The 25288-nt window shown below is 37.2% G+C and overlaps 1 protein-coding gene across 1 annotated transcript; it reads right to left on the bottom strand.

Moving 5' to 3' along the window:
* Nucleotides 1–1005: 1005 nt before the first annotated feature.
* Nucleotides 1006–24319, bottom strand: YWHAG (tyrosine 3-monooxygenase/tryptophan 5-monooxygenase activation protein gamma). The gene is made up of 2 exons (XM_026708521.2): nt 23880–24319; nt 1006–4479 (listed from the first exon to the last, which is right to left on the bottom strand). The coding sequence occupies exons 1-2, from the start codon at nt 23964–23966 to the stop codon at nt 3823–3825; spliced, it is 744 nt and encodes a 247-aa protein (XP_026564306.1). The 5' UTR covers nt 23967–24319; the 3' UTR covers nt 1006–3822.
* Nucleotides 24320–25288: the final 969 nt, after the last annotated feature.

Genomic DNA, 25288 nt, shown 5'->3' with positions numbered 1-25288 from the left:
CAGGACTCAAGAATATAAAATCCTCAGCCCCAGTTAAAAAGTTGAGTTTTCTATGAACTGGGCTAGTCTCTTGGTGATCACCAGAGAAAACAATGCAAGATTCAAAACATGTGACAAAAATAACCATACCAGCTTCTTCAAACTGATGTTTTCAAGATGTTAGACTACAATTCCCAGTCACCACTTTGTGTGTTGAGAATTCTCAAAGTTAGAGACCGATGCATCTAAGTAACACAAGATTAGAGTCATCTGTTAATAGACTTTCTAGGGTCTCTTTGTCTTATAAATTTAGATGGCAGTTAACAGTGAATCAAAATGAGACTCCTATTTGCTAAACTGCATTTTTTTATTTAGCTTTCTAGCAAGAGCTGAAATTTCACAAGGCTTCAGAAAAGAGGCATCTGATGATAAAGTGTAGCATGTTTACATATAGCAAGTGTGCATCATGTGACATTTTCAGACATTACCTGCCTTTCAACAAAGACATATGTGAGACTCTGGAAGTGAACATACTGTTTATGATCTCTGATGTCTCTTTCCAGAATCCTCAGATGATCAATATAAATCTCTTAAATCTACCCAAAGTCTCTACAAGATTAATCTGAAGTTTTTCAAGAAGCGCTGATTGAAATGTTTTTAAATATTACTAAAACTTTTTTTTTGTTTTAAGTTTCCCCTCCAAAGTTTTCCTTGAGAGAATGTCAGTGGAAAAAGGCTATACAACCCTTTGTCAGAAAACAGACTTGGGTACAAATTATCCCTAAAATAGGGTCCAATAACTAATCCCCTCCCAAACCCTTGGGGAATGGCATTAACTAAAGAGCCGTTAGTCATCATCTTCATATAACACTCCCTCTCTCCTTTCCTGAAGTACTTTAGCCAGAACTCCAGGACTGCTGGCATTAGCAAAGCTTGCACCAGAGGACACAATGGCAGCCAGGCACATTCCCCGACCCCCTGCTCATAGCTACCAAAAATAAAGCAGAATCCAACACAAGACCATAGTGGAGTAGCATGGACATCAGATCTGTAAGTTTATTTGATCAATGTACGACGGCTACATAATGACTCACATTCATGATATTCCATCACTGAGGAAAACTGCTAAGAATGGTCCGTGTGTGAAATAATTCCTTACAGAAACACGGAGTTGGAAAAATAATCACTGATTAGACCTTAAAAAGAGTTCACTGCATAACATGACAGAAAAGCACAAACAAAGGCTCATTCAAAGAACATAGTCATTTTTCTCCTACACTGTAATAGTTATAATTTCACCATGACGAACACCAGACATTAAGATTAAGCTAACACTGGTGTTTTCTTTGCTTTCCTTTTTTTTAAAAAAATCATATATAATTGCATGTCACTATAGCAACATCCATAACAGATCAGTTTTGTTACGATCACTATTTGGTAGAGCAAACTTTACCCCCGAAAAAGGAAAAATAAAATAAATTAAAAAAAATTAAAAAATTGTTGAAGACTATTGTCATAGGAATACATAACATCTACAGTATAAGTTAATAAATTTCAAGCTACTTTATAGAAATACAACACCAGCATGCACAATATTGTATCAATAGAATAATGGAGCAGTTATTCATTTCACTGAAGAAACAGTTATCATAGGCAAGTGCATTTCTTTAACAAAAAATTGAAAGAAACCATTCAAGCTGCTCGCATCCCCCAACCCCCTGCCCCCCCACTCCATATTTAGCCCTCTTGTGCGATCTTTTTCCCCTGCATAAAGTTTTTCTAAAGCAGCCAGAGCTAGAAGCTGGAAAAAAAATCAAGAAAGGTTTTGTAATTCCAGTAAATCACTTCCAAATCAAAGCCAGAGATACGCACTGCTCACACATGACTGCAAATTAAAGAGAAGCCTTAAAATGTTCTTCCAGTCCACAATATTTCTTAGAGGTTTCACTTAGTCACTCAAGTTGCGAGCCACTCCTCCTTAGTAGAGCCAACGGGATGCACAAAACAGGCTACTGGCGTGGCATTTTACTGAAGTGGCCCTGAAGGGAAAGTCACTGAATGTATATTACCACACTGCAACAAAGTGCAATTTATGTTTGGTTTTTTAAGAAATGTATCTGAACTAGATGCATTGAAGCTGATTTGCCAGCTTTTTGCAATATCCATCCATCTTAAACTTTTACTTTCTTTGGAATTGCAGACTGTCAATAAGACTTGCCCTACTATCCAGGTGCATTGTAGCAAATGAAACAGAAAAAAGTCTAGACCACCATGAGAAACAAGATATTCCTTTCCACAGAGGAAAATAAATTATTTGTACAATGGGAGTCATTAGAGCCCTGTTTCCTTCTAAGGTGCTTTTGACTAACAAAAGCTATATTTAAAATAAAAACCCTGTAATTTATGAAGGAAAAAAGCAATGAATTTCCAACTGCTATGATTTCCAAAAATGGATGACAAAAAATTCCTGATCAACTGTAATTTCCCCCCATTCCCAGCATATGAAGTATCACAAATGAACAGAATTTTCTGTACATGTTTGAAATAGGCTAAGATTTGTTAAATCTTATTATTTGTTAAATAGGACACTGGCATCAGATACTTTTCTTTATGGATGTTTCTATCCCGATAAATTCACTTATAATCACAGGCTTGCAATACAGAAAGGCCCTGCCTTCAATATGGGCAACAAAGGAAAGGTCTGAAGCATGGGAAAAAGAGGCAGAGGAGATCTGCTGAGAATCTTTTAATTATACTAGGAGAAACATAAGATTATGAGCAAACTGGCAGCAGGATCCCTGAGGATGGACTATAACACCTTTCCTCTTCCTTTGAAAAAGAAGATATGGCCTTGGAAAAGTCCAGACACTGAATGAGAAAAATACAGGTCTGAATTAACAATAATCATTGTTAATCATGCCATAGTCAAATAGCATTATTTTTTAAGAACTTCTCTTGTCCAATTTAAATTCTGAATTCTTTGCTAGGAATTTCTGTACTTCATATAGCTGTTTGCTAAGCATCTATTAAAATATGGCAAAGGAATCAGAACAAGATGGATTGTTTTCAATGTAGTATTCAGACATCTGGAAAACTGCTTCCCAGATGCAAACTACAGAACATTAAGCCAGAAAGAAAAAGTAAGTTTAAACTCAAAAAGTTTGGTGTAAAATATGGCTGTTGTGTAGAAATACTGTAAACTGTAATGTAACGTTAATACTGCAGGCTACTTTCAGCATCTAAACTCCAATGCTTATGATTTTAGAATCTTGGGATCTTTTTAAAATTATGCCACAATAAATGGGAACTCAAATCTTCCAAAATTGGAGGTGGACAGTAGAGACAAAAGACAAAAACTTTATCTTAACATAGTGTGACATTTCACTGAGAAGAGAATGACTGGGAAACCTTACTGGAACCACAGAACAGCTTCTCAAATAAACAAACGAAACAAAAAAAAAAGAAATCAAACCAAGAGAAAAAAAGAGAGAGGGCCATTCCATTCAAGTTAGTCATCATTAACTTCATGTATGCCTAGCAATTAAGATAACTTAAAGACAGCTCCCCTTGAATTAATAATCAACTGAACAGTCCATATGCCATTGTGAGGCTGCTATTCTACTTCATACCACCACAGCCAGCCTGATTTTCCACTAGTGGTGTTTTGGCAAAAGTGTCACAGAGGCAATCAAAGACAGGTTGCGGGGAGCCTCCCTGGAAGATCACACCTCCTTTTCCCCTACCCCACCCCTGACCCCCTCCCCCCCACTTTTCACTTGTGGGAAAAAAAATAAAGACTGCAGTAGTAGCATCGGCGTGCGGCTGCCAGTCCATCCGAAGGTTCTAGTTGTTGCCTTCACCACCGTCATCATCTTGCTGGTCGCTTGTCCAGAGCGTTAGGTTATCACGGAGCAGCTGCATGATGAGTGTTGAGTCCTTGTAGGAATCCTCATTGAGGGTGTCCAGCTCAGCAATGGCATCATCAAAAGCCGTCTTGGCCAGGTGGCATGCCTGTTCAGGGGCATTCTGGATCTCATAGTAGAAAACAGAGTAGTTAAGGGCCAGGCCAAGTCGGATGGGATGAGTTGGCTGCATGTGTTCCTTGCTAATTTCATGAGCTTCATTGTATGCCTTCTCAGAAGATTCCACCACAGTTGCTCTCTTCTCCCCTGTGGCCACTTCAGCAAGATAGCGATAATAGTCCCCTTTCATCTTCAAGTAGAAGACTTTGCTCTCATATTGGGTCTCACTGCAGTTCTTGATCAGGTAGTTGTCTAGGAGACTGAGTACATCCTGGCACACAGCTTCCAATTCCTTCTCAATCTTCTCACGATAAGCCCGCACCATCTCTATTTTCTTCTCATTGCCATCAGCAGAGGTCTTCTGCTCAATGCTACTAATAACTCGCCAAGAGGAGCGTCGGGCCCCAACTACATTCTTGTAAGCTACAGACAAGAGATTTCTTTCTTCATTAGAGAGTGGCTCATTCAGCTCTGTTACCTATATGAGACAAAGGATGACAAAATATATTTAATTAATAGTTTTGCTTTTTCACTCGAAACCATGCCACTTTTAAATTTAATTCAGTGTAATGTTTCTCACCAACCCACTACAGTAGAAGTCAGAAGGCTCTTTTCTTAAATACATCATCATAACTTTTTTACACCATTCCTGACTTAAAATAATATATCATGCAAAAATTGGGCAGTTTAAGAGTTATGAAGGTTAAAAAGTATGGTCCAGACCAAAGAAAGTTACTGCCATAATTAAAATTAATACAGCTGGCCTCAGAGTTACAACCAGTTCGTTCAACCAGTCCCTTGGAGGGAGGGTATTTATGTCCCAAATTCAAAGTTACAAAGCCCTCCCCCATCATTTGTATCATCTCATTGTTACCTGTGTTCCATTTTTCAGTAAAACCCTATCATAGCAAATGGTGCCATGGTGGTGCAGTGGTTAGAATGTAATATTGCAGGCTAACTTTGCCCACTGCCAGGAGTTCGATCCTGACTGGCTCAAGGTTGACTCAACCTTCCATCCTTCCAAGGTGGGAAAATGAGGACCCAGATTTTTGGGGAGTAATATGCTGACACTGTAAAACACTTAGGGCTGTAAAGCACTATGAGGCAGTATATAAATCTAAGTACTATTGCCATAGCAAACCATTGGTTTGCTTAATGAGTATAGCAGTTAACAATAATAGATTTAACGACAGCCACAAAAAAGATTATGAAATTGAGTCAGTCATGTGACTGATTTTATTATCATTATGAGTTACAACTGTGATAGGCAGCCTCCATTACAGTGGTATTCGAGGACTACTTCTACTAGGAACATCACCACTAGAAGTAAATTTTGTTTTAAAAATTTTTGGCTAGCGATACAGAGAGGTAATTCCAAAACTATATTAGGTTTTAAAGATTTATTGGGATATAAAAAAACAAAATATGTTTTGCTTCTCAAAATTTGATGAACACTATTTTAAAAGGGGGTTCTTTAGAAGCTGAAATCACAGAACTATAGGAGAAGTCAAGCCTGAAAGGCAGTAGTTTGAAATCAAAGTCAGAGTGATCATAAAATATATATATATATAGGAAGCAAGCCAGGCAGCAAGGTTGAAAATAAGATGTTAATGAGAGACACAAATTACTATACAGGTAAGACAAATTGAGAAATTTGAAACTCAGAATACTACTGAGATTTTAGGCCCCTGATTTTCATGTTACTTTTCATGGTCTACAAGACTTGGAAAGTATTCCTAAAAAAAGAATCTGATCCTAGAAGTCAAAATCTTCTTGTATGCTCTAATGACATTTTTATGCTAAATTTAGCATGACCACTATGCTTAATTTTGGCAAGCAAGTACCCAAAGTTAGTTGTTTGCAGTCCTAAGTAATGGTGTCACAATTACCACAAAAATGCCTGTATCTTGCCAACTCAGGAACTCAGCATCTATCAAATCCAACCAAGTGGGAATATCTGTATTTGGCACACTGGCAATAATAAAAAAATAAACCATGGTTATACTTCTTACAGAAATACTACCAAACTAAGAGAACAAACTATCTGCACAAATAGAGCTTTTATTTTCTAATACATTAATTTCAGAAGCATTTAATCAGCAACATCAATTAACTTGGCACCAAAATGTCAGAGTTGTATTTACTTTTTCTAACGAAGGACAGACTCAGCAAAAGCAGGCATGTAGCGGCCCCCAGCAAGAGCATCAAGATGGGATCTTAGTGACAGCAAGGCAAATGGGTATCATATTTAAGAATGCCATTCTGCCACCTACACAGCATTTTTCTATTTTAGGCCACAGAATATTTTTTTAAATTTTGTTTTATAAAATGCTAGAAAGCTATTTAAAGCTTGACAGGCTTATTTTAGCTACATTTAATCATTCTTAATCATATCTAACAATTTTCCTGAAATTTGGGATCTGCTGAGAAGTAAACCCGGCATCTAAGAAGTTTACAAACCTGGAAAAGGTTTTACACTTTAGATGGACAGCATTGTAGAGCAGGGGTGGGATTCAAATTTCTTCACAACCGGTTATGTGGGTGTGGCCTAATTTGTGGGTGTGGCTTGGTGGACATGTGACTGGGCGGGCATGGCTTGTATGTAAATATTATAAATATTTATGTAAACATTGATTTTTTTTTTTAATTTAAAAAAGAGCAACTTTTACCCAAAAGCAGGCAAAGCAGGCAGGCAGATTGAGTTGCTCACAGAATCAGATTCCCAAGGAGATCTATCTATTTGCAATTGGCTACCTGAGTATGCACTGCATAGCTTCCGTCCTAAGGGAGATTCGGCTCTGCTTTTAGATTAGCTAGAAAGCAAGAAATCCAAGGATTTCCTGCTTTCTAGCTAATCTAAATCTCCTGTCAGAGGCATTAGAACAGCTAATGGTCGGGGGGCGGTGGGGGGTGGAATAGCAACTTACCAAACCAGGCAAGTTGGCTCACATGCCAGGTTAAGGAGTGAGTGGGTGGGGCAGGGCCAGCCAGTGGAGCGATTTGCTGGTTCTCCGAATCGTGGACAATCGTGTGTGCAGTGTTTTCAAGAAATCATTAGCTGTGCTGCCTGGACAGCTGACAAGCGCTGTGCTCCGGTGCGCAGCATTTGAAAATCCTCATTTCCTGCTTTTTCAACTTCAACTGTGCCGTGCAAAGCAGCTGAGGAGGGAAAAGCGGGAATAAAGGACAGCTTAGAGCCTGGGCAGGCGGGTGGGCCAAACACTGAACCAGTTCAGTGTCAGCTGCTCTTTGCAGCTATAGGTTCTATAGAACCAGGCCGAACCGGTAGCATCCCACCCTTGTTGTAAAGTATATCAAGTAATCCTTTTAATTTATGACAGATCCACAGATTCTTGATATTCTGGAACATTATGAAAGACCAAAGCAGATCTGAAACATCTCCTAGCAGAGAAGCACTCCTGAGGTAGCTGCCACAGTTATACACCTATAATATTGTATATATTACAAGCTTACACACGGACGTGATTTGTTCCTTTGTTTAAAAAAGAAACAACCAGTATCCCCAACTAGTGTTACTTATCTGCAGCATGTTAGAAATTTAGGTAAAACAGGAATTAAACACTATGGGTAAGTTTGTGCAAAGCTCTGTGATGAAAAATGTATGACTTTTATAAACTCTATAATCTTATAAATCTATACAACCTTAACTTTATTCTAGACCAGCCTCTTCCCAGAACTCTCCAAATGTTTTGAACTGTATCAGCCTTGACCAATATGATCAATAGGTACACAAATACCATTTATTTAAGGTTGTAAATCAATTATTATAGATACTAGTTTTTACTATTTGTAAAAACAAACCTTCAAGCAGCGCCACATTACATTTATCTTAACTACTAACTGCTAGAAATTACTAAACCAACATACAACCTAACATACAACTTGCACATTTATTGCCAGCAAAGTTGAATTCCAGTATATTTGCTGATTTTTAACATTTTAATGATGTAACCGAAGGTATTTGGGAGGGGGGGGGGGAAGGGTTTGCCACCAAAGTATACAGTTTTTATGATATACAGTTTTTATGACAAAACAGCCCAGCTTTCAAGATGCATTAATTTTCTCAGTGTAGCCAAATGTTACAGATCAGTTTAACAAGCTGGAGTCAAAGAGTAAAATGGACTGTACAATTCTGTATTTTTCTTTTGAAAATTGTACAAGTCTAACACAAGTTAAACTTCACCATTGTAAACAGGTTAGAACATAGCTTCATTTATGTAGATATGTATGTCAATGAAACTAATTTGACATATAGCTTAATACAAAAAGACAAGAATCTCTTTTTAGATATGCATTGTTTTCTGCTTTTTGTATACTTTTACATCACCAACATTGTATTTATAATTCATTTCATATTATATACTCAGAAAGGCTGGTACTTAAAAGAATGGGATATACTTGTTTAACTGAAGGTAAATATTTGTAGATGGGAAGACATTCAGTACAGTATTCTGTATGTTACTGCTCTCTGCAGTCACCAGTTTTCCTCAAAATTTATTTCCTCACAATTTAGATATATTGCTGTTACTAGGGAATAAAATCCTCATCATAAGGCAAAGGCTTCTCTGGGCCTACTATTCTGATTACAGTCTTGTATAGTAACAGGACCAAGGATGCTCATGACATTTTGTTTTAAATAGCAACAAACTTTAATTCATCAGTTACTTCAGAAAGTGCTTTTTCAGAACAACTATCAAAGACCACTTGATTTCAAAGCATTATCTTCAGCAAATAGATAATTTTGATTACAGATAGTATTAAACTCAAATTTGGAAAGTCTCATTTATCAAGATTCTCTTTGAGCAGAATGAACAGGCTTGTATGCACATGTAACTACATATACAACTTTAACTGTACAGTAGTAGTAAAAGGAACAGTTGACTTGTATTTATCAATGAAATTTACAGTAATTAAGAATTAATATTTCCTTACATTCTAAAGCAGAACTGTGCTTTATTTTCAATTGTGAGTCTTTTCCGTTGGGCTCCAAAAGCTTAATTTGGGGGGGTTAAAGGAAAAAATCCAAACCTTAAAGTCCCATCCCTAAGCTACTGTTAATAATATCATGTGTATCAGCTACTAGGTAAAATGCAGAAATTGTTTATATTATTGCTCTCCTGCAATTCCATAAATTATTGGAAGACAATCCAAACATCTTGTATTTTGTTTGTGCCAGGAGAGTGGGAAATGAATCCAAAGTGAATGCAGATTTATATGAAAATTATTATAAAGTCAACATATAGCTGCTGTGTAACATGTGAACTATAGCTAATACAAGAATGTGTATTTGAGACCTTTCAGGTAGGAAACTTTATAGAGGCTGACTTTCTTCTTAATACAAGTTTTCAATCTGCAGAATTGCTGTTGCAATTAGCATGACTGGGGCAAAGAAATGGTTCAAAAATAGGAAATTATTTCATTCCAAAATATAACTCATATAATAAATCTTTTGATTTTTTTAAAGCTTGGCTCCAGGCTCATGATTTAATTAGGGCAATTGCCTGAACCCTGACATCATTGATATACAGATATACAAATCACTTATAAAAATTATTTAAATTCCATTCCCTGCCCTATTTTCTCTCTCTATTTCATCAAGTTTTGACCATAATTGAGCCCTGCAAATAAGGTCCAAGTAATGATGGTTGCAATGCGGGTCATATGACCTGACCCAATTTTATGACCTTTGTGGAAGTTGTAACCCAAATATCACAACCATGAAGCAAACTCATTGTTTGCTATGGAGCACTTTTTGCCACAAACAGGATGTAAATGCCATTTTCTGCCAAAAATGCCTTAAATCATGATCATGTGTCTACACTTGCACTGCAAATGGCCACATATGTAGGCCAGATACCAAGCATGCAGAGTGTATTCATGTTTGGGAATGTTGTAACTTTAAAAATGGGATCTGCCATAACTTCAACCAGTTGCTAAGTGACCAATTGTTAAGTCAAGGACTACTTAGTTCTATAACATTCACATTGAACACAAATCAATATTGTGCAAGAAAGTAATCCTGGAATTTTGGAAGCATTTCCAGATCAAGTACAGGAACCATAAAGAATATTAATTACCTACATTCCATTTATATTTATTTATATCAAAATGTAGCAATAAAACTTCTGGACTTCTTCCCAAATTTTCAGTACCATATAATGTCTTCATAAAGATAGCTGCAGCCTCCGTTTTATTAATGAATAACATCATCTAAATTTCAAAACTGGAGACAACTGTGCACCATCCTAGCGTGCTAAGCTGCAACAGAATCAAAGGGAAACATTTCCACACCTAGTTAGCTATCATGAAGCAGGCAAGCATTAAAAAATCCTTGGCAATGCAATGATGTACTTGCACATATCAGAGGGGAAGAACGGAGAGGCAGAACTTAAAATTCCTCTCCCTGATCAGAACATATCTTATTTTTGCCCAAAGCACACCTTTAAAGATCAGTCATCACTTTTAAAGGAACCTTTTAAGGTTCCGTAAATGATGTTGCTAAGCTTTCTTCCTAGAATGGCAACAGTCAGATAAATATGACCTTATCAACCAACAATCCCAATAAATTATTTTCATACTATCCTATCAGCAAAATTAGCCTTCCCAAGCCTGTTGACCCCTGAATGCGTTGGATCAATTACCACAATTCTGGCTTACAGGAACATGTACTTTGTCCCCTCCTTTAATGGGCATCTTTATACAATATAAATACTTCTAAACAAACTACTTTAAACAAATTCTGTAACAATTGGACTGAAGATATGATTGTATGATTTGAGATACTTCAATGGCCCAGCAGCTTCCTCTCAATAATTATCATCTTACAACGGACCACCACCCTTCTAACCCTGTAGTATCTACTCTGACAACAGGAGACCCAGATTGAAATCTCTCTTTCAGGTTTTAGTGAAAAAAAAAATGCTGACCTGAAACTTCCTTCCTACAGGAAAATATCTCCCCTGAATTGTGATTTCTACCTTAGTCACTACCACCAAATTCAGATAATTCTATTTCCCACAGAATACAGCCAATTAATTGTTCTATCTAGGTTACTGGCCTTTGAGAGAAAATGATTCGATTTCAAATGTTAAAATATACATGTAGTCCTCTACTTATGACCACAATTGAGCCCAAAATTTCTGTTGTTAAGTGAGACATTTGTTAAGTGAACTTTGCCCCATTTTATAACTTTTCTTGACACCAGTTAAGTGAATCACAGCAGTTAATAAGTTAGTAACATGGTTGTTAAGGTTACAAAAGGGGATCACATGACCTTGGGAAACAGCAGTAGTCATAAGAATGAACCAATTGCCAAGCATCTGAATTTTGAACATATAGGTGAAATTTGAAAAATTAGAATATCATAGAAAAGTTCATTTATTTCAGTAATGCAACTTAAAAGGTGAAACTAATATATGAGATAGATTCATTACATGCAAAGTAAGATAGTTCAAGCCATGATTTGTCATAATTGTGATGATTATGGCTGACAGCTCATGAAAACCACAAATCCACAATCTCAGAAAATTAGAATATTACATGCAATCAATAAAAAAGGATTGTACATAGAATATCGGACCTCTGAAAAGTATAAGCATGCTTATGTACTCAGTACTTGTTTTGGGCCCCTTTTGCAGCAATTACTGCCTCAGTGCGTCGTGGCATGGAAGCTATCAGCCTGTGGCACTGCTGAGGTGTTATGGAAGACCAGGATGCTTCAATAGTGGCCTTCAGCTCTTCTGCATTGTTCGGTCTCATGTCTCTTATCTTTCTCTTGGCAATGCCCCATAGATTCTCTATGGGGTTCAGGTAAGGCAATTTTGCTGGCCAATCAAGCACAGTAATCCCATGGTCATTGAACCAGGTTTTAGTGCTTTGGGCAGTGTGGTTTTGGTGCTTTGGGCAGCCAAGTCCTGCTGGAAAATGAAGTCAGCATCCCCATAAAGCTTGTCTGCGGAAGGAAGCATGAAGTGCTCCTGATAGATGGCTGTGTTGACCCTGGACTTAAGGAAGCACAGTGGACCAACACCAGCAGATGACATGGCTCCCCAAATCAACACCGACCATGGAAACTTCACACTGGACTTCAAGCATCTTGCAGTGTATGCCTCTCCATTCTTCCTCCAGACTCTGGGTCCTTGGTTTCCAAATAAAATGCAAAGGTTGCTCTCATCAGAAAAGAGGACTTTGGACCACTGAGCAACAGACCAGTTCTGTTTTTCTTTAGCCCAGGTAAGACGCTTCTGACGTTGTTTGTTGTTCAGGAGCGGCTTGACAAGAAGAATACAACATTTGAAGCCCATGTCCGGGATCCGTCTGTGTGTGGTGGCTCTTGATGCACTGACTCCAGCCTCAGTCCACTCCTTGTGAAAATTCCCAACACTTTTGAATAACCTTTTCCTGACAATCCTCTCCAGGCTGCGGTCATCCCTGCTCCTTGTGCACCTTTTTCTTCCACACTTTTCCCTTCCACATAACTTTCTATTAATGTGCTTTGATACAGCACTTTGGGAACATCCAACTTCTTTTGCAATTACCTTTTGAGGCTTTCCCTCCTTATGGAAGGTGTCAATGATGGTTTTCTGCACAACTGTCAGGTCAGCACTCTTTCCCATGATTGTGATTCCTACTGAACCAGACTGAGAGACCATTTAAAGGCTCAGGAACCCTTTGCAGGTGTTATGGCTTAATTAGCTGATTAGAGTGAGACTTTGAGCCTAGAATATTGAACCTTTTCACAATATCCTAATTTTCTGAGATTGTGGATTTGGGGTTTTCATGAGTTGTAAACCATAATTATCTCAATTATGATACATCATGGCTTGAACTATCTTGCTTTGCATGAAGTGAGTCTATCTCATATATTAGGTTCACCTTTTAAGTTGCATTACTGAAATAAATGAACTTTTGCACGATATTCTAATTTTTCGAGCTTCACCTGTACGATCATGGGGATGCTGCAATGGTTGTAACTGAAAAATAGTCATAAGTCTCTTTTTTAGTGCCCTTGTAACTTTGAATGGTCACTAAATGAACTGTGGTAAGTCAAAGATTATTTGTATTACACAAAATAAAGCCAGCAAAAGTAATGTAACAAAATAGTTAAACAATACATTACTGAGAATAGCAACATTTTAAAAATCTACATCATTTACAAAGGACTCTCCAACAGTTTCTGACTAACCCACTAAATCTCACACGAGGGTAGGCTCTAGATCCTTTCTATGAAACAGAGTCATCTTGCAGGAGCCAGATGATGATATTTATTAAAGGCCACAGAGTGGTTTATGAGAAGTTTTCTATCTCTACACCTGCCATATGAAACAGCCTTCTCCCTGAGATTTAGATGGCATCAATCATGTGAGTCTTCTGGAAGGCCATGAAAACCTGGCTTTTCCCTCAGGCATTAGACAAGGCTATTAGTGGAGCCTGATATACATATTTTGGAAGCTGAGCAATTTTGTGAGATACCTTAGCTCTTATATTGTATTATGACAATACATACCAATTCTACAATGTTTATCAAGTCCCCATCTAGCAAGCTTTCTTTATGAAGTCAGTTAATTATCTAAACTTACTGCCTTACAAAACAATACTTGGCATTTGATCGTATCCCACTACCAATCTTTTCAGATTGTTACATGACTTTGTGGAAAGCTTTGAGTGTTCGTTTATGGCGAATTACTACTTTCCAGAAAAATGATAGTAAGAATATTTATCAGATTTATGAAAGGTTGAGTAATGTGAAAGACAAAATATTTAAACATAAAGTAAATGATAATAGCTTGGCAAGCAATTTGCTATTAGCTGAAAAATTCATTGGGCTTACTAAACTATTCCAGCTTTTACTCAATCATGCTGTTCCCCCTCCTCCCACATTTCTAGTCATGATGGTAATAATGTACATGAAATTCACGTGTCTAAAGCTTGTGTAAGGTACGGAAGCCCAGTGTCCTGATAACTCTTTTCTCCATTTTTCACCAGTTTCACAACTGTTCCTCTATAATTTCTTTTAATCATTTGCTATTATACAGATCAATTTAATCAAGTAGGATATAATGATGTACATTTATGTATACTAAAGAACTATAGTCAAATATATAGCCAATTGTCATGCAATATTCTGGCTTCTAATATTTTAAACTATGTATTTCTAGGTGTTGCATCATTACAGCATAACATCATTGGGCTTTATAATTAACCTTAAGATCCCAAGTTTTAACTAAAAGATGGATATAATTATTTCAAATATTTGAATTCAGTGTAACTTTAATACAATTGGAAAATTTCCCAAACCTTCATTTGAAGTTATTTTAAGGCATCCAATATGTAATGTCCATCCAATGCAATGCGATCATATTAAGAGCAACTGCATTCTCTTCACTGATGATGTAAAGCTATTCAACACCACAGACAATACTGCTACCCTTCAAAAAGGCCTCGACTATGTATCAGAATGGTCAAACAAATGGCAACTTCAAATCTCAACAAATAAATGCTCTGTCCTACATATTGGCAAAAAAAATCAAAAAATAAAAAACAAGCTGAATAGTCAAGACCTTGTTGATGAGCCAAACTCTGTCAAGGATCTTGGAGTACTCATCTCTAATGACCTAAGTGCTAGAGCCCACTGTAACTACATAGCCAAAAAGGTATTAAGAGTTGTTAACCTAATCCTACGTAGGTTTTTCTCTGGTAATATCACACTACTAACTAGGGGATACAAAACATTTGCCAGACCAATACTTGAATACAGCTCATCAGTCTGGAACCCACATTACATATCTGATATTAACACAGTTGAGAAACTCGTTGCAGAATACCTTATGCCACCAGACTCGAAATTCTAGACCTAGAAAACTTAGAAGTATGCCGCCTTCGGTCCGATCTAAGTATAGTATATAAAATCATACATTGTAATGTGCTACCTGTCAATGAATACTTCAGCTTCAACCATAACAACACAAGAGCAAACAATAGATACAAACTCAAAGTTAACCACACCAAACTTGATTTCAAGAAATACGACTTCAGCAACAGAGTGGTCAATTTCTGGATTACTCTTCCTGACTCTGGTTTCTTTCCCAAACCCCAAAAACTTTAACCTTAGACTTTCTACTATTGACCTCACCCCTTTCCTAAGAGGTCTGTAGGGGGCATGCATAAATGCACCAAAGTGCCTACCGTCCCTGTCCTATTGTTTCTTTTATTTTTCTTATATGTACCCATTTCATGCATTCATAACTATGTTTATCCTTATACCTATTATCTTGTAAGCCAGGGGTGTCCAACCTTGGCAACTTTAAGACTTGTGGACTTCAACTCCCAGAATTCCTCAGCCAGCTTTGCTGGCTGAGGAATTCTGGGAGTTGAAGTCCACAAGTCTTAAAGTTGCCAAGGTTGGACACCCCCGTTGTAAGCAATTGACAAATCAAATCAAATCAAATCAATAAATAAATAAACTAACAAACAATGGAAGCAAACTGCAATATCCCTATCATTCAAGCACTACCAGCTAAATGCAACTTATTTTTACAAGATCTCCACTCCACTAATACGTAAGTTGGCTTATCTTTCCTTCACCAGAAATATATAGCGTACATTATTCCTCTAGTAATGGAGGAGATGCCTCTTATTCCTCACAAGAGTGGATGGTGGATGCAAGAAGTATACAGTAATAATAATGCACAATCCATACAAAGTTTTACATGGTTTCTCTATGGCAATAGATATAATCATCTTTGCAATGCCATGGGACCAAAGCAGATGCATTTTAGACCCTGCTGAAATAGCTCTGCTTCTTGTAACCTATTTTAGCTATACTGAAATCACAGGAAGTAGAAAACTAATTCTCCAGGAGAAAAGGACTTTCCAAAAGCTCCAAGGAATTAATTATTAAAGTGGAACAGTTATTAGCAAAGAATCTGAACACCATGTTGCAAAAACATTTATCCATATATTCTATGTATAAATTCTTACTAGCTTTAGTAAAAATATTCACAAATAACTATGGGTCAAAAACCCATCACTTTTCTCACGTAATCTACCCAATAGACAATGTTTCTGGAGAAAAAAAAATCAAAACACATGAGCACCCAGAAAAGTGGACCAGAAATTTCTATAAGGTCAAAAAATTATATGGATTTTTTTTCACCTCTAAGCATGGTTGCTCATTTTAAAATTGTATTAACATTTGCTTTTCAGACTGTGTAAAAAAATATACATTAAAAGTATACCACAGCTGAATATTGTATTTCTAAATAGAAAACACCATTTCCAATATTCCATAAAATATACATTTCCCGATATCAAAAATGGTTAGTTTCTTAAAAAGCAAAACTCTAAAATAGACCAATTTAATTTTTTATACCTTGTAATGCAGCCCAAATACTAGCATCAACAATGAATACTGAGATGAACATTCTAATCTGAATTATTTGCTTAGGAACATTTGCTGGAAAACACATCTTTAGCAAGCACCGAAGAAAAAGATGTGCTGTGATGGAAAAGAGGTAAAGATGAAATGCAGCAACATATTTGGTTCAAGCTGTAACCTACGCAGTACTGTTGCTATGGAGACGAAAGAATATTCCCCACCAAAGTTCTCACATTTAGTGACCTAAAATATCTGCAACTGATGAATATTCGCCTAGTAATTGACTAGCTGTGAGCAAATCTGAGTTTTAATTGAAAACTAATCTGTATCTCCATAACTAAGCAAATTTCAGATATCTGCACCTAATTCAATATTACTGCAGCTGCCTCAGTCAGCTGTTTGAAAAGATTGTCATTACCTAAATTGACATGGCCAAATTTGAAGAAATATCACTCCCAGAATACAAGCCAATTCCGAAAGCCATTTGTTTTGATAGCAGCTTCTATCAATTATTTGACTGTATCAGTAAACAATGAATCTACAATCTAAGTTCTTATTAATTTAAAAAATAAAACATATGAAACCATGTTATATAAATGTCCCATTACCATGTGAGTATATTTTAGTGACCTAAAATATTTGCAACTGATGAATATTCGCCTAGTAATTGACTAGCTGTGAGCAAATCTGAGCCTTAATTGAAAACTAATCTGCATCTCCATAACTAGGCAAATTTCAGATATCTGCACCTAATTCAATATTACTGCAGCTGCCTCAGTCAGCTGTTCAAAAAGACTGTCATTACCTAAATTGACATGGCCAAAATTGAAGAAATATCACTCCCAGAATACAAGCCAATTCCGAAAGCCATTTGTTTTGATAGCAGCTTCTATCAATTATTTGTGACTGTATCAGTAAACCATGAACCTACAATCTAAGTTCTTATTAATTTAAAAAATAAAACACATGAAACCATGTTATATAAATATCCCATTACCATGTGAGTTTAACTTCTGTGGGATAAAAATTTGACAAATCAGAGTCTCACCAATTCTCATATGGGAACCGAGGAGTTTACCTTGTTGCAATACATAAGGAAAGTGCAAAATGTCCATTGCATGTAACAGTGGGATTTGGTGACATATGCTTAAACTGAAACAGGTAAGTTTTTGTTCACATATGGAATGAAACAGAACATTTTATTCCATATACTGTACAAAATTCAATTTTACAAGTATAAGTGGAAGTCAAAATGGAAAAGATAGTGTGTGCAACAACAGCAACAGTCAGGGTGGGAAGGCCAGATAAACAGGGATTTGGTGGCAACTAATGAGCAGGGAAAGGAGAAGAGATGAGGCAACTCACATTAGCCTTGCCTACTTACTCCATAATCCAGGGATATTATTTTAGTTGAAGCCCAAAACAAGAGAACTGTTGTTTTTCTAGTTTATTTCTGCTGAACCAAAATGGTGGAGCACAACTTTTAGACAGCAATAATTTGTTCAGGTTTTGTAACAAGCTATGTTTCCATTTTGTTCACATCCTTATAGCACATTATTTATCATCAGCTAAAAATGTACATTCTTACATTGCTGCAGTGTCATCAGGAAAAAAGGAAAACATGTAAATTGAAGAAGGTCTTAGAAGTAAATATTTTCTTCCATTAAAAAAATCCCTAAAGCATACAAGTTCTAGGGAGCATGTAAAGCTTCTACACTGACATCTCTCACTTTCTGGCAGGCATATAGTAATTATGTACAAGCCAACTCATTCACCTTGGAAATCCCGAGTTAACATACTAACATTTCTTCTTCCTCTTTTTAGAGGATGACAAAATAGAAAATTAAATATCACAACATATAAACGTAAGCAAAAGCTGAGTTTCCTTATCTTCACATGTTGTCAGAAATGTGGATGACCTATTATCTTAAAAACCGAAATACCACAATCTACACATCTACAGCACAGGTCTAGATACCAGAGAGGTACAATTATGAAAAAATCTGATCTTATTTACCACTGTCAACCATAAACAGGATCTATGCCAAGTGCCAGCAATAAATTAGATACAATTATATAGCCACAGCATCATATTGGCTGAAAATGCCAATTTCAACTGATCTTGTACAGTATAATTTAAAGCTATTTCTCCCACCAAATGGAACACCTGTCCCTATTATAAGAAAAAAACAGTATGTTATTAATCTTTACAAACAAGGAAGCAATTAGAAAATTAAGGATTTAATCCTATATACTTACCTGAAATTGGAAGTAAAGATCATAGCTCAATAAAGGTTAGTTCTGAGAAAAATACATAGGACTGTATTATACCTTGATTAAGAACTGCTTAAGGCAACCAACACTAATTAATGGTTTAATGGCATACAGCACACAATATCATTATTCTAATATACCAACGTGCAAAGTATCATTCAACACTAAAAAGCAAAATAACCCACCCTGTGTTTAATTCCTTAGATCCAAACCCTCTCAGCGATGTGCCCTTGCTTAGCTTCTAAAAAAGGAGCTCAATATTAATCTAAGGTCCTTTTAAAAGCCATATAAAAGTCCATTTGATTTTGCAATGTGCATTTTCATCAGAGTTCACATCTATCTTCTAACATTGTCTATTGTGTATTAACTCAGAGATAGGCAATCTGGGGAGTAAATCTCAAAGTCCATCACTATTTGTTTTTTGTTTTTTTTCATATGGAGACATTATCTGGCCAAGTAACAGTCAGTGAGCCATCTACATACTATCTGATGGATTTGGGGCAGGTAAAAATGATGGAAGAACAACATTATCTCTTGCTCCTGCTATCTTTAAGTTCTGTAATAGCTGACTACCTCCATGTCTTTAATTAAATTTAACAGTTTTCAAGTCAGAAACTATCTCACCACAATAATTATGACAATATCTAAATACTAATCAAACAGAGCTTACCATTTACCACGTACTGGTTCCTGAGCTAACAGAAACACTGTAATGGCAAAGGGCAGATTTCTAATCTATCTTTGTACAGTGATAGCCTTTTCAGTAAATAGTACATTAAAGGTCACCTGTAACATCACACTGTGCCCTAATGCTATTATTAAGTTTTGGACCCTTAGATACAGAAAAACATTCAAAAAAGTTTATAAGATATTTCCCATTTTAAAGAAGAGAAATAAAAAATTATTTGTTAGCAGCTTTTCTATTAATGTTCAAGATAATTATGTAATGTCTTGTTAAACACATATTGGGTGATTTAAGTTAACTAAGAACATTCAATGCTGATTTAAGATACACGTTTTCAAGTTCCAGAAAGCCCAATAAATTACAGATAGATGCCAAAAATAAAATAATACTATTTAACTTACCATGTTCTTCTATATGAAATCTAAATTCAAAATAATAAAGATGAAGTTGATAAATCAGGGGTCCAAAAGTGTTGCACAAAAAAATCCAGTCACTATACAGTTCCTATGAACTGAGAATTGGCAAGCACTTTTATCTTCAAACAGATGGAGGGCTCCATCTTTGTTATAATGGTTACTGATCTAGACATCCTACCATAAGTTGTTGGATGACAGCTATGAAGTTGATCAACAAGTTCCAGTTGAAGCATCCATTTCAGAGATGCTGTCAGCACATCCTGTTGGACTTTACCTGCATGGAATCTCCTAATTTCAGCACGTTATTTTAATACATGGCTTTCAAGTTCACCCAAGTGAAGATGCAGCAAGGCTCTGTAGGACAATGCGCTCTTATGTGCATGCTACATATAGAACAATCAGAAAAGGAATATTGATACACAACATGTAAGAATTTTAAGGTTTCACACCTCAGCAGTTACATTTAACCTCTAAAATTAGAGGCAGTATACCTCTGAATGCAACATGGTCTGGAAGAGGAAGAATGCATTACTGTCTTCATATCTTGCTTAGTCCAACTATTCTTCATAAGAACTGAAAAGCTAGCCATTGCTCAGATGCAGATCTCTTTTTACACTTAATAGTTTAATGATGTTGGCATGTCTCCATTGCGAAGTTTCTCTTTTGTCAGTCTTCGATATACTTTACTACAGGTATCTAAGTTCATTAGGTTAAGAGATAAACCACAAGTCACATTTAGGATGCAGTCTAAAACATTGTATTTGGTTGTAGATATCAGTTTAATTGTAATTCTTATTTCTGCATTGAGACAAAATGCTATATATGCAGTCAGTCACCAACTGGGTGCACTGCAGCCTCTATTGTTATGTGACATCATTGCCTTACAATGGGAAATCAGTGAAAGGTCATAAGTCTTGCACACACCTGGAATGGGAAAGGATGATGTGAGATATGGCTATTAGGTCTGTAATGTCATTTCTAAGTGTAATAGCTCATTTTTTTATATTAGCCTTAATAGAGGTCAACAAGCAGGCACTTTCAAAGATTTAGATGCTAACTGTTGAAGAAATTCTGTAACAGTGAGATGCTGTAAGATATTATATTTCCATTATTTTACACAAAGTATACTTCACACAAAAATGCTGGTACTTAAGGAAATCACAGGAAACACAAAAAAATCTGGAAAGCTATTGGAGAAATCAGACATCAAGTCAGAAAATATAATGCATATGTTGCAAAACCTAGGACTGAAGACTCACATTCAGCTGCTGTAAGTGAGATTCCTCTGTATGCACTGATTGGCATCAAGCCACATTGCAGAAATGGTCTGCCCAAAATTAACAGAGAACCGCTATGCCACATATGGATCTCCATCTCATTTATATTGCTAGCTGAATCTTCCTCTTCTCAAAAAAGCTCTGGCAATTCTATTTCCTTGACAAACACAAGGTTAGGACAAAATGGTGCAATAAGATAAAGAGCAGACTGCGACAATTCTAGTCTAGATCAGTATTGCTATTCATCAGTGAGAGGCCATGCTGGCTTCTCTTAAAGGCTCAGACCTGACTAACAAGGCAAATATAAAGAACTGTTCTCCCCTTTAAAGCAACCCCTCCCTCCCTCTCTCCACCCAGTCTAGCCTCTCTGCAATATGACAAATGCAGAATCTTCTGGAATGACTTGATACTGCCTCCCACGATTGCTTTGTTTGCAAGATCAGATCAAACATTTCTTTTTTATTTATTGGATTGTAAAAAATGAAATAAATTCCTCCAGTTTATAGTATTTAAGAGCTCTGTTCTACAATGACCTATTAACTGTACTAAAATTAATCCATCTTAGCTTAATTCTGAACAAATCTTCAAATAAACACTTCTGAAGACACCCTATATAAATATGAAGGTTATTCCACAAAAGAAAAGAACACTATCATCCGAAACTTAAGAAAAGGATGCACTATAATGTATAAAAAATACCCCAAGAAAGAAATTAAGTATTAATTAGTATACAAAGATCATTTTCAATTGGCAATTCTCCCTATGTTATCCAAATCTCCCCCAAAGAGTGCTAGGTAGAAAAATGAAATATTTAAAGATTTGCAGTTCAAAAGAAGAATACGCTTTTATTGATCAAAATCATAATCTTAGCTCACTATCATGAAGCAGATTAAGGGATGAGTTGGTTGCCAATTGTGGGTGGGGCTGCTTGTGGGAGTTAGGGGGTGGGTATACTAGCTGAATTACTGGGAAAGACTAGGGAGTGGCACCGCCCAAGCACTAGAGAGGGGGAGCAAAAGGGGAAAAAAGACAGAACATCCATGCCACTAGGTATGCCCTCTCAACAGAACGTAGGATTACTCATATTTCTGCAATATGGTGATACAAAGGGAGGGGCAAGGTATAGCTTATCCTCAAAGTATTGAAACGTAAGTAGCATCAAATCCCCCCTTCTCTCCCCACCCCAATGCAGAAAAGACACTACTTTAACTAGGCCTAATGATGAGGCAAAACAGAACAGTTTCATCAGTCCACCAAGGAACAATCAAAAATTGTAGAGGAAGGTGATTACAACTAATATCATAATGTAACTCCATTAAACATAAAGGATCACTGCAAATGCTGCCTGTGCCACACCAACAACTTTACGAAACAAAGGGGAAAAAATTAACTTCAGTTCAGAACAGCATTTGAAAATGCCTGTTTAGAGGAACCAAATACTATTTATTTCAAAGATGGTCACATTTCTCTAAAATGGAATAATTAGCCTTTGAACTTCCTAAGATTGCACTGCATAATATGACAGCAAAAGCAGAGTACTCATATTTTTTTTCTTAAAAGGAAAGAGATATTTCTTCAGCATGGAGGAGACAATACTTGGGAGGTATTCCCTCTAGGAAAAAAAAAATCCTCTTCTTTGTATAAGGAACAGAAATAGTGGGAAATTTCAGTCCAAGAGACAGCAAGAGTATGCTCCCTTTCCAGCACAGAAAGGAACATGGTTCTCTCCTTCCCACTCTTAAGCAGGGTGGGGCATTTGCTCTGGAAGTTTGTAAGAAATAAGATTCTTGTCCTCACTTAACCAGTATTAGTAATGTGCTATTTCAAGTACTTTCTAAAGACACACAAAACACAGATACAGCAGAAAGTAAGGTTGCATGCCAGAAGACATTTAGATGCAATGGGGATGCTAATAATGAGATCTAACCCAAGGTGGAATAATCTCCTTTAGACACGTGCAGGAAGAAAGGAGCTCTTTTTCTCTAGGCGTGGCAGAGTCAGAAAGAAAAGAAAGCACTCTTTGCTCCTTGAAGCCATTTCTACTATTTAAAAGTGAGATAAGAAATTACAGTACCTCAGCCCCAAAGTATTTTCTATACGGGACAAGAATGTGTGCGTGTGTATACATACACAAAGACCGCATAGAAAGTTGAGTGTAGAAAACCTTAAATATTGTATCCCTATCATACATTTCTTCCAAATAACTGCCAATCCCCCCCTCCACCCCCCAAAAACGATGATTCATCATGAGGGACATTTTCTACAGCCACTATAGCGAGTGGGCTTTAAAGTGAAACATTCAAAAATTAAAGTGAAGAAAGTATTGTATTAACACCATTTTGAAGAACCGTTTTTTCCTATTCCTTTTGGGGAGAAGACAGGTGATAAAATACAAGGCTTTTCTCATCAACCCCTCCCTTTCCTTTGAATACAGCGTATTTTCCCCATCCGCATTAGAAAAAGTGTTTCCCCCAAAAAAGAAAAAAAAACCTACCCAATGGGACCATGGGAGAGCAAAATAACGGTCTGTCACTTTATTTCTGCATATTGTAATTATTTCCCCTTCTTTAACGTTTATTTCATCAGAACGTCAGCCTAATTTCCTCAAACAAATGAGAGAGGGAGACGGAAAATCTACTGCCACTTTTTAAAATTATTTCTCCTCGTGTATGTTGGGAAAGAAAAGTGGAAAATATTTTCCTTCCTACTTCAAAAAAGAATCTCCAGACAAAAGCCCCCAAAAGAAAAATTTCCCTCAAAAATAGGCGGCGGGAGGGCCCTTTTATTGCCGCTACGGCGGGAAACGGAGGGCAGAAAAGGGCGACTTACGTTCTTCATGGCAGCCGCCATGTCGTCGTATCTCTCGGCTTGCTCTGCCAGCCGGGCTTTCTGCACCAGCTGCTCGCGGTCGACCATCTTTACAGAGTTTTTCGGAGGCTGGGAGGTTTTGCTTCTTTAAATATTTTTGTTCTGCTCCCGACCGAGGCTAGAAAGAGAGAGAGAAAGAAAGAGAGAGAGAGAGAGAGAGAGAAACACAGAAACAAACAAAAAAAGCCAGAGAGCAGGCTATTGGTTGGTCGGCCGGCAGGCCGAAGCGGGGTCGCGTGCGAGGCAGGCGATTCAACGGTTTTGCTTCCCTGAGCGCGAGACAACTCGCCTCTTTCACGCTCGCGCCGCTACTGCTCTTACGGCAGCGGCGACGGAGAAGGCGGCAGCTGTAGTAGCAGTGGCGGCTGCACCCAAGAAATATACGCATGCGCCTCTTTACCTCGCGGGGATCCTCTTGCCCCGCCAAGGCCCTCCTCTTTCCCCTTGCCCCCGCCCCTTTTAAAGCCACGCCTCCTTAGCTAAGGTAAAAAAGAGAATTGCGTACGGGCGCCAAAACTGCACACAAGGGTCGGGGTTACTCCAAGATGACGCAACCATGAAAAGCACCATGGGAGCTGTAGTTTGAGGGAGGATGTGATCAGAGAGAAAGTTGCCTCAGATGAGAAACACCCGTTTTCCAAAGAGTAAAATTCGTGTCTCGTATTTTGCAGTCTCTTAGATGAAGGAAAAAATTAATCCTTGTAATGCAGCACATTAAAATTCTAACAATTAATTTGCTTCCAGAAGTTGTGGGTGCTCCATCACTGGAGATTTTCAAGAAGAGATTGGATAGCCTTTGTTTGGAAGGGGAGAGGGTCTCCTGCCTGAGCAGGTGGTTGGACTAGAACAGGGGTCTCAAGTTGCCAAGGTTGGAGACCTCTGGACTAGAAGACCTTTAAAGTCCCTTCCAACTCAGTTAACTGATACTGAAGATATGATACTGAAGTGATAAATAGCAACTGCCTTTTCACTGAAGGACTAGGTCTATTTGTATAACATATCTTTCTTCTCTTATTTTCCCTACAACAACCCTTTGAGGTGAGTTGGCCTAAATCACCCAGCTGGCTTTCATGGCTAAGGTGGGACTAGAACTCGCAATCACTTTCTTTCTAGCTTGGTACCTTAACCATTTGACCAAACTGGTAGTGGCTAGTATTGTATTGTAAAGTAGTACCTCTATTAAGTAGACCAGACCAACTTCACAGGAAGGCTAAAACTACTTTTGCTGAGATTGGCTATATTTCAAATCTCAATATCTTGCAAATTTAATTATTCTATACATACTCACCCATCTTATACACCAGTACACTAGGGAGATGTCTGCCTGAGCCATTTCTGAATATTACCTTGTTTCTTGGGGCTTAAAAAGT

The sequence above is a fragment of the Pseudonaja textilis genome, chromosome 1 (assembly GCF_049901715.1).
Source record: "Pseudonaja textilis isolate UNSWEBS1 chromosome 1, rPseTex1.2, whole genome shotgun sequence".
Classification (NCBI taxonomy): domain Eukaryota; kingdom Metazoa; phylum Chordata; class Lepidosauria; order Squamata; family Elapidae; genus Pseudonaja; species Pseudonaja textilis.
Note: the sequence above shows the minus strand (reverse complement) of the source record. Positions and strands in the feature narration are given on the sequence as shown.

Excerpts from the sequence above, each read along its gene's own strand:
- YWHAG (XM_026708521.2), bottom strand. The coding sequence starts at position 23,966 with ATGGTCGACCGCGAGCAGCTGGTGCAGAAAGCCCGGCTGGCAGAGCAA. Across the intron at positions 4,480-23,879 it reads TGGCGGCTGCCATGAAGAAC|GTAACAGAGCTGAATGAGCC; the intron begins GTAAGTCGCCCT and ends TGTCTCATATAG.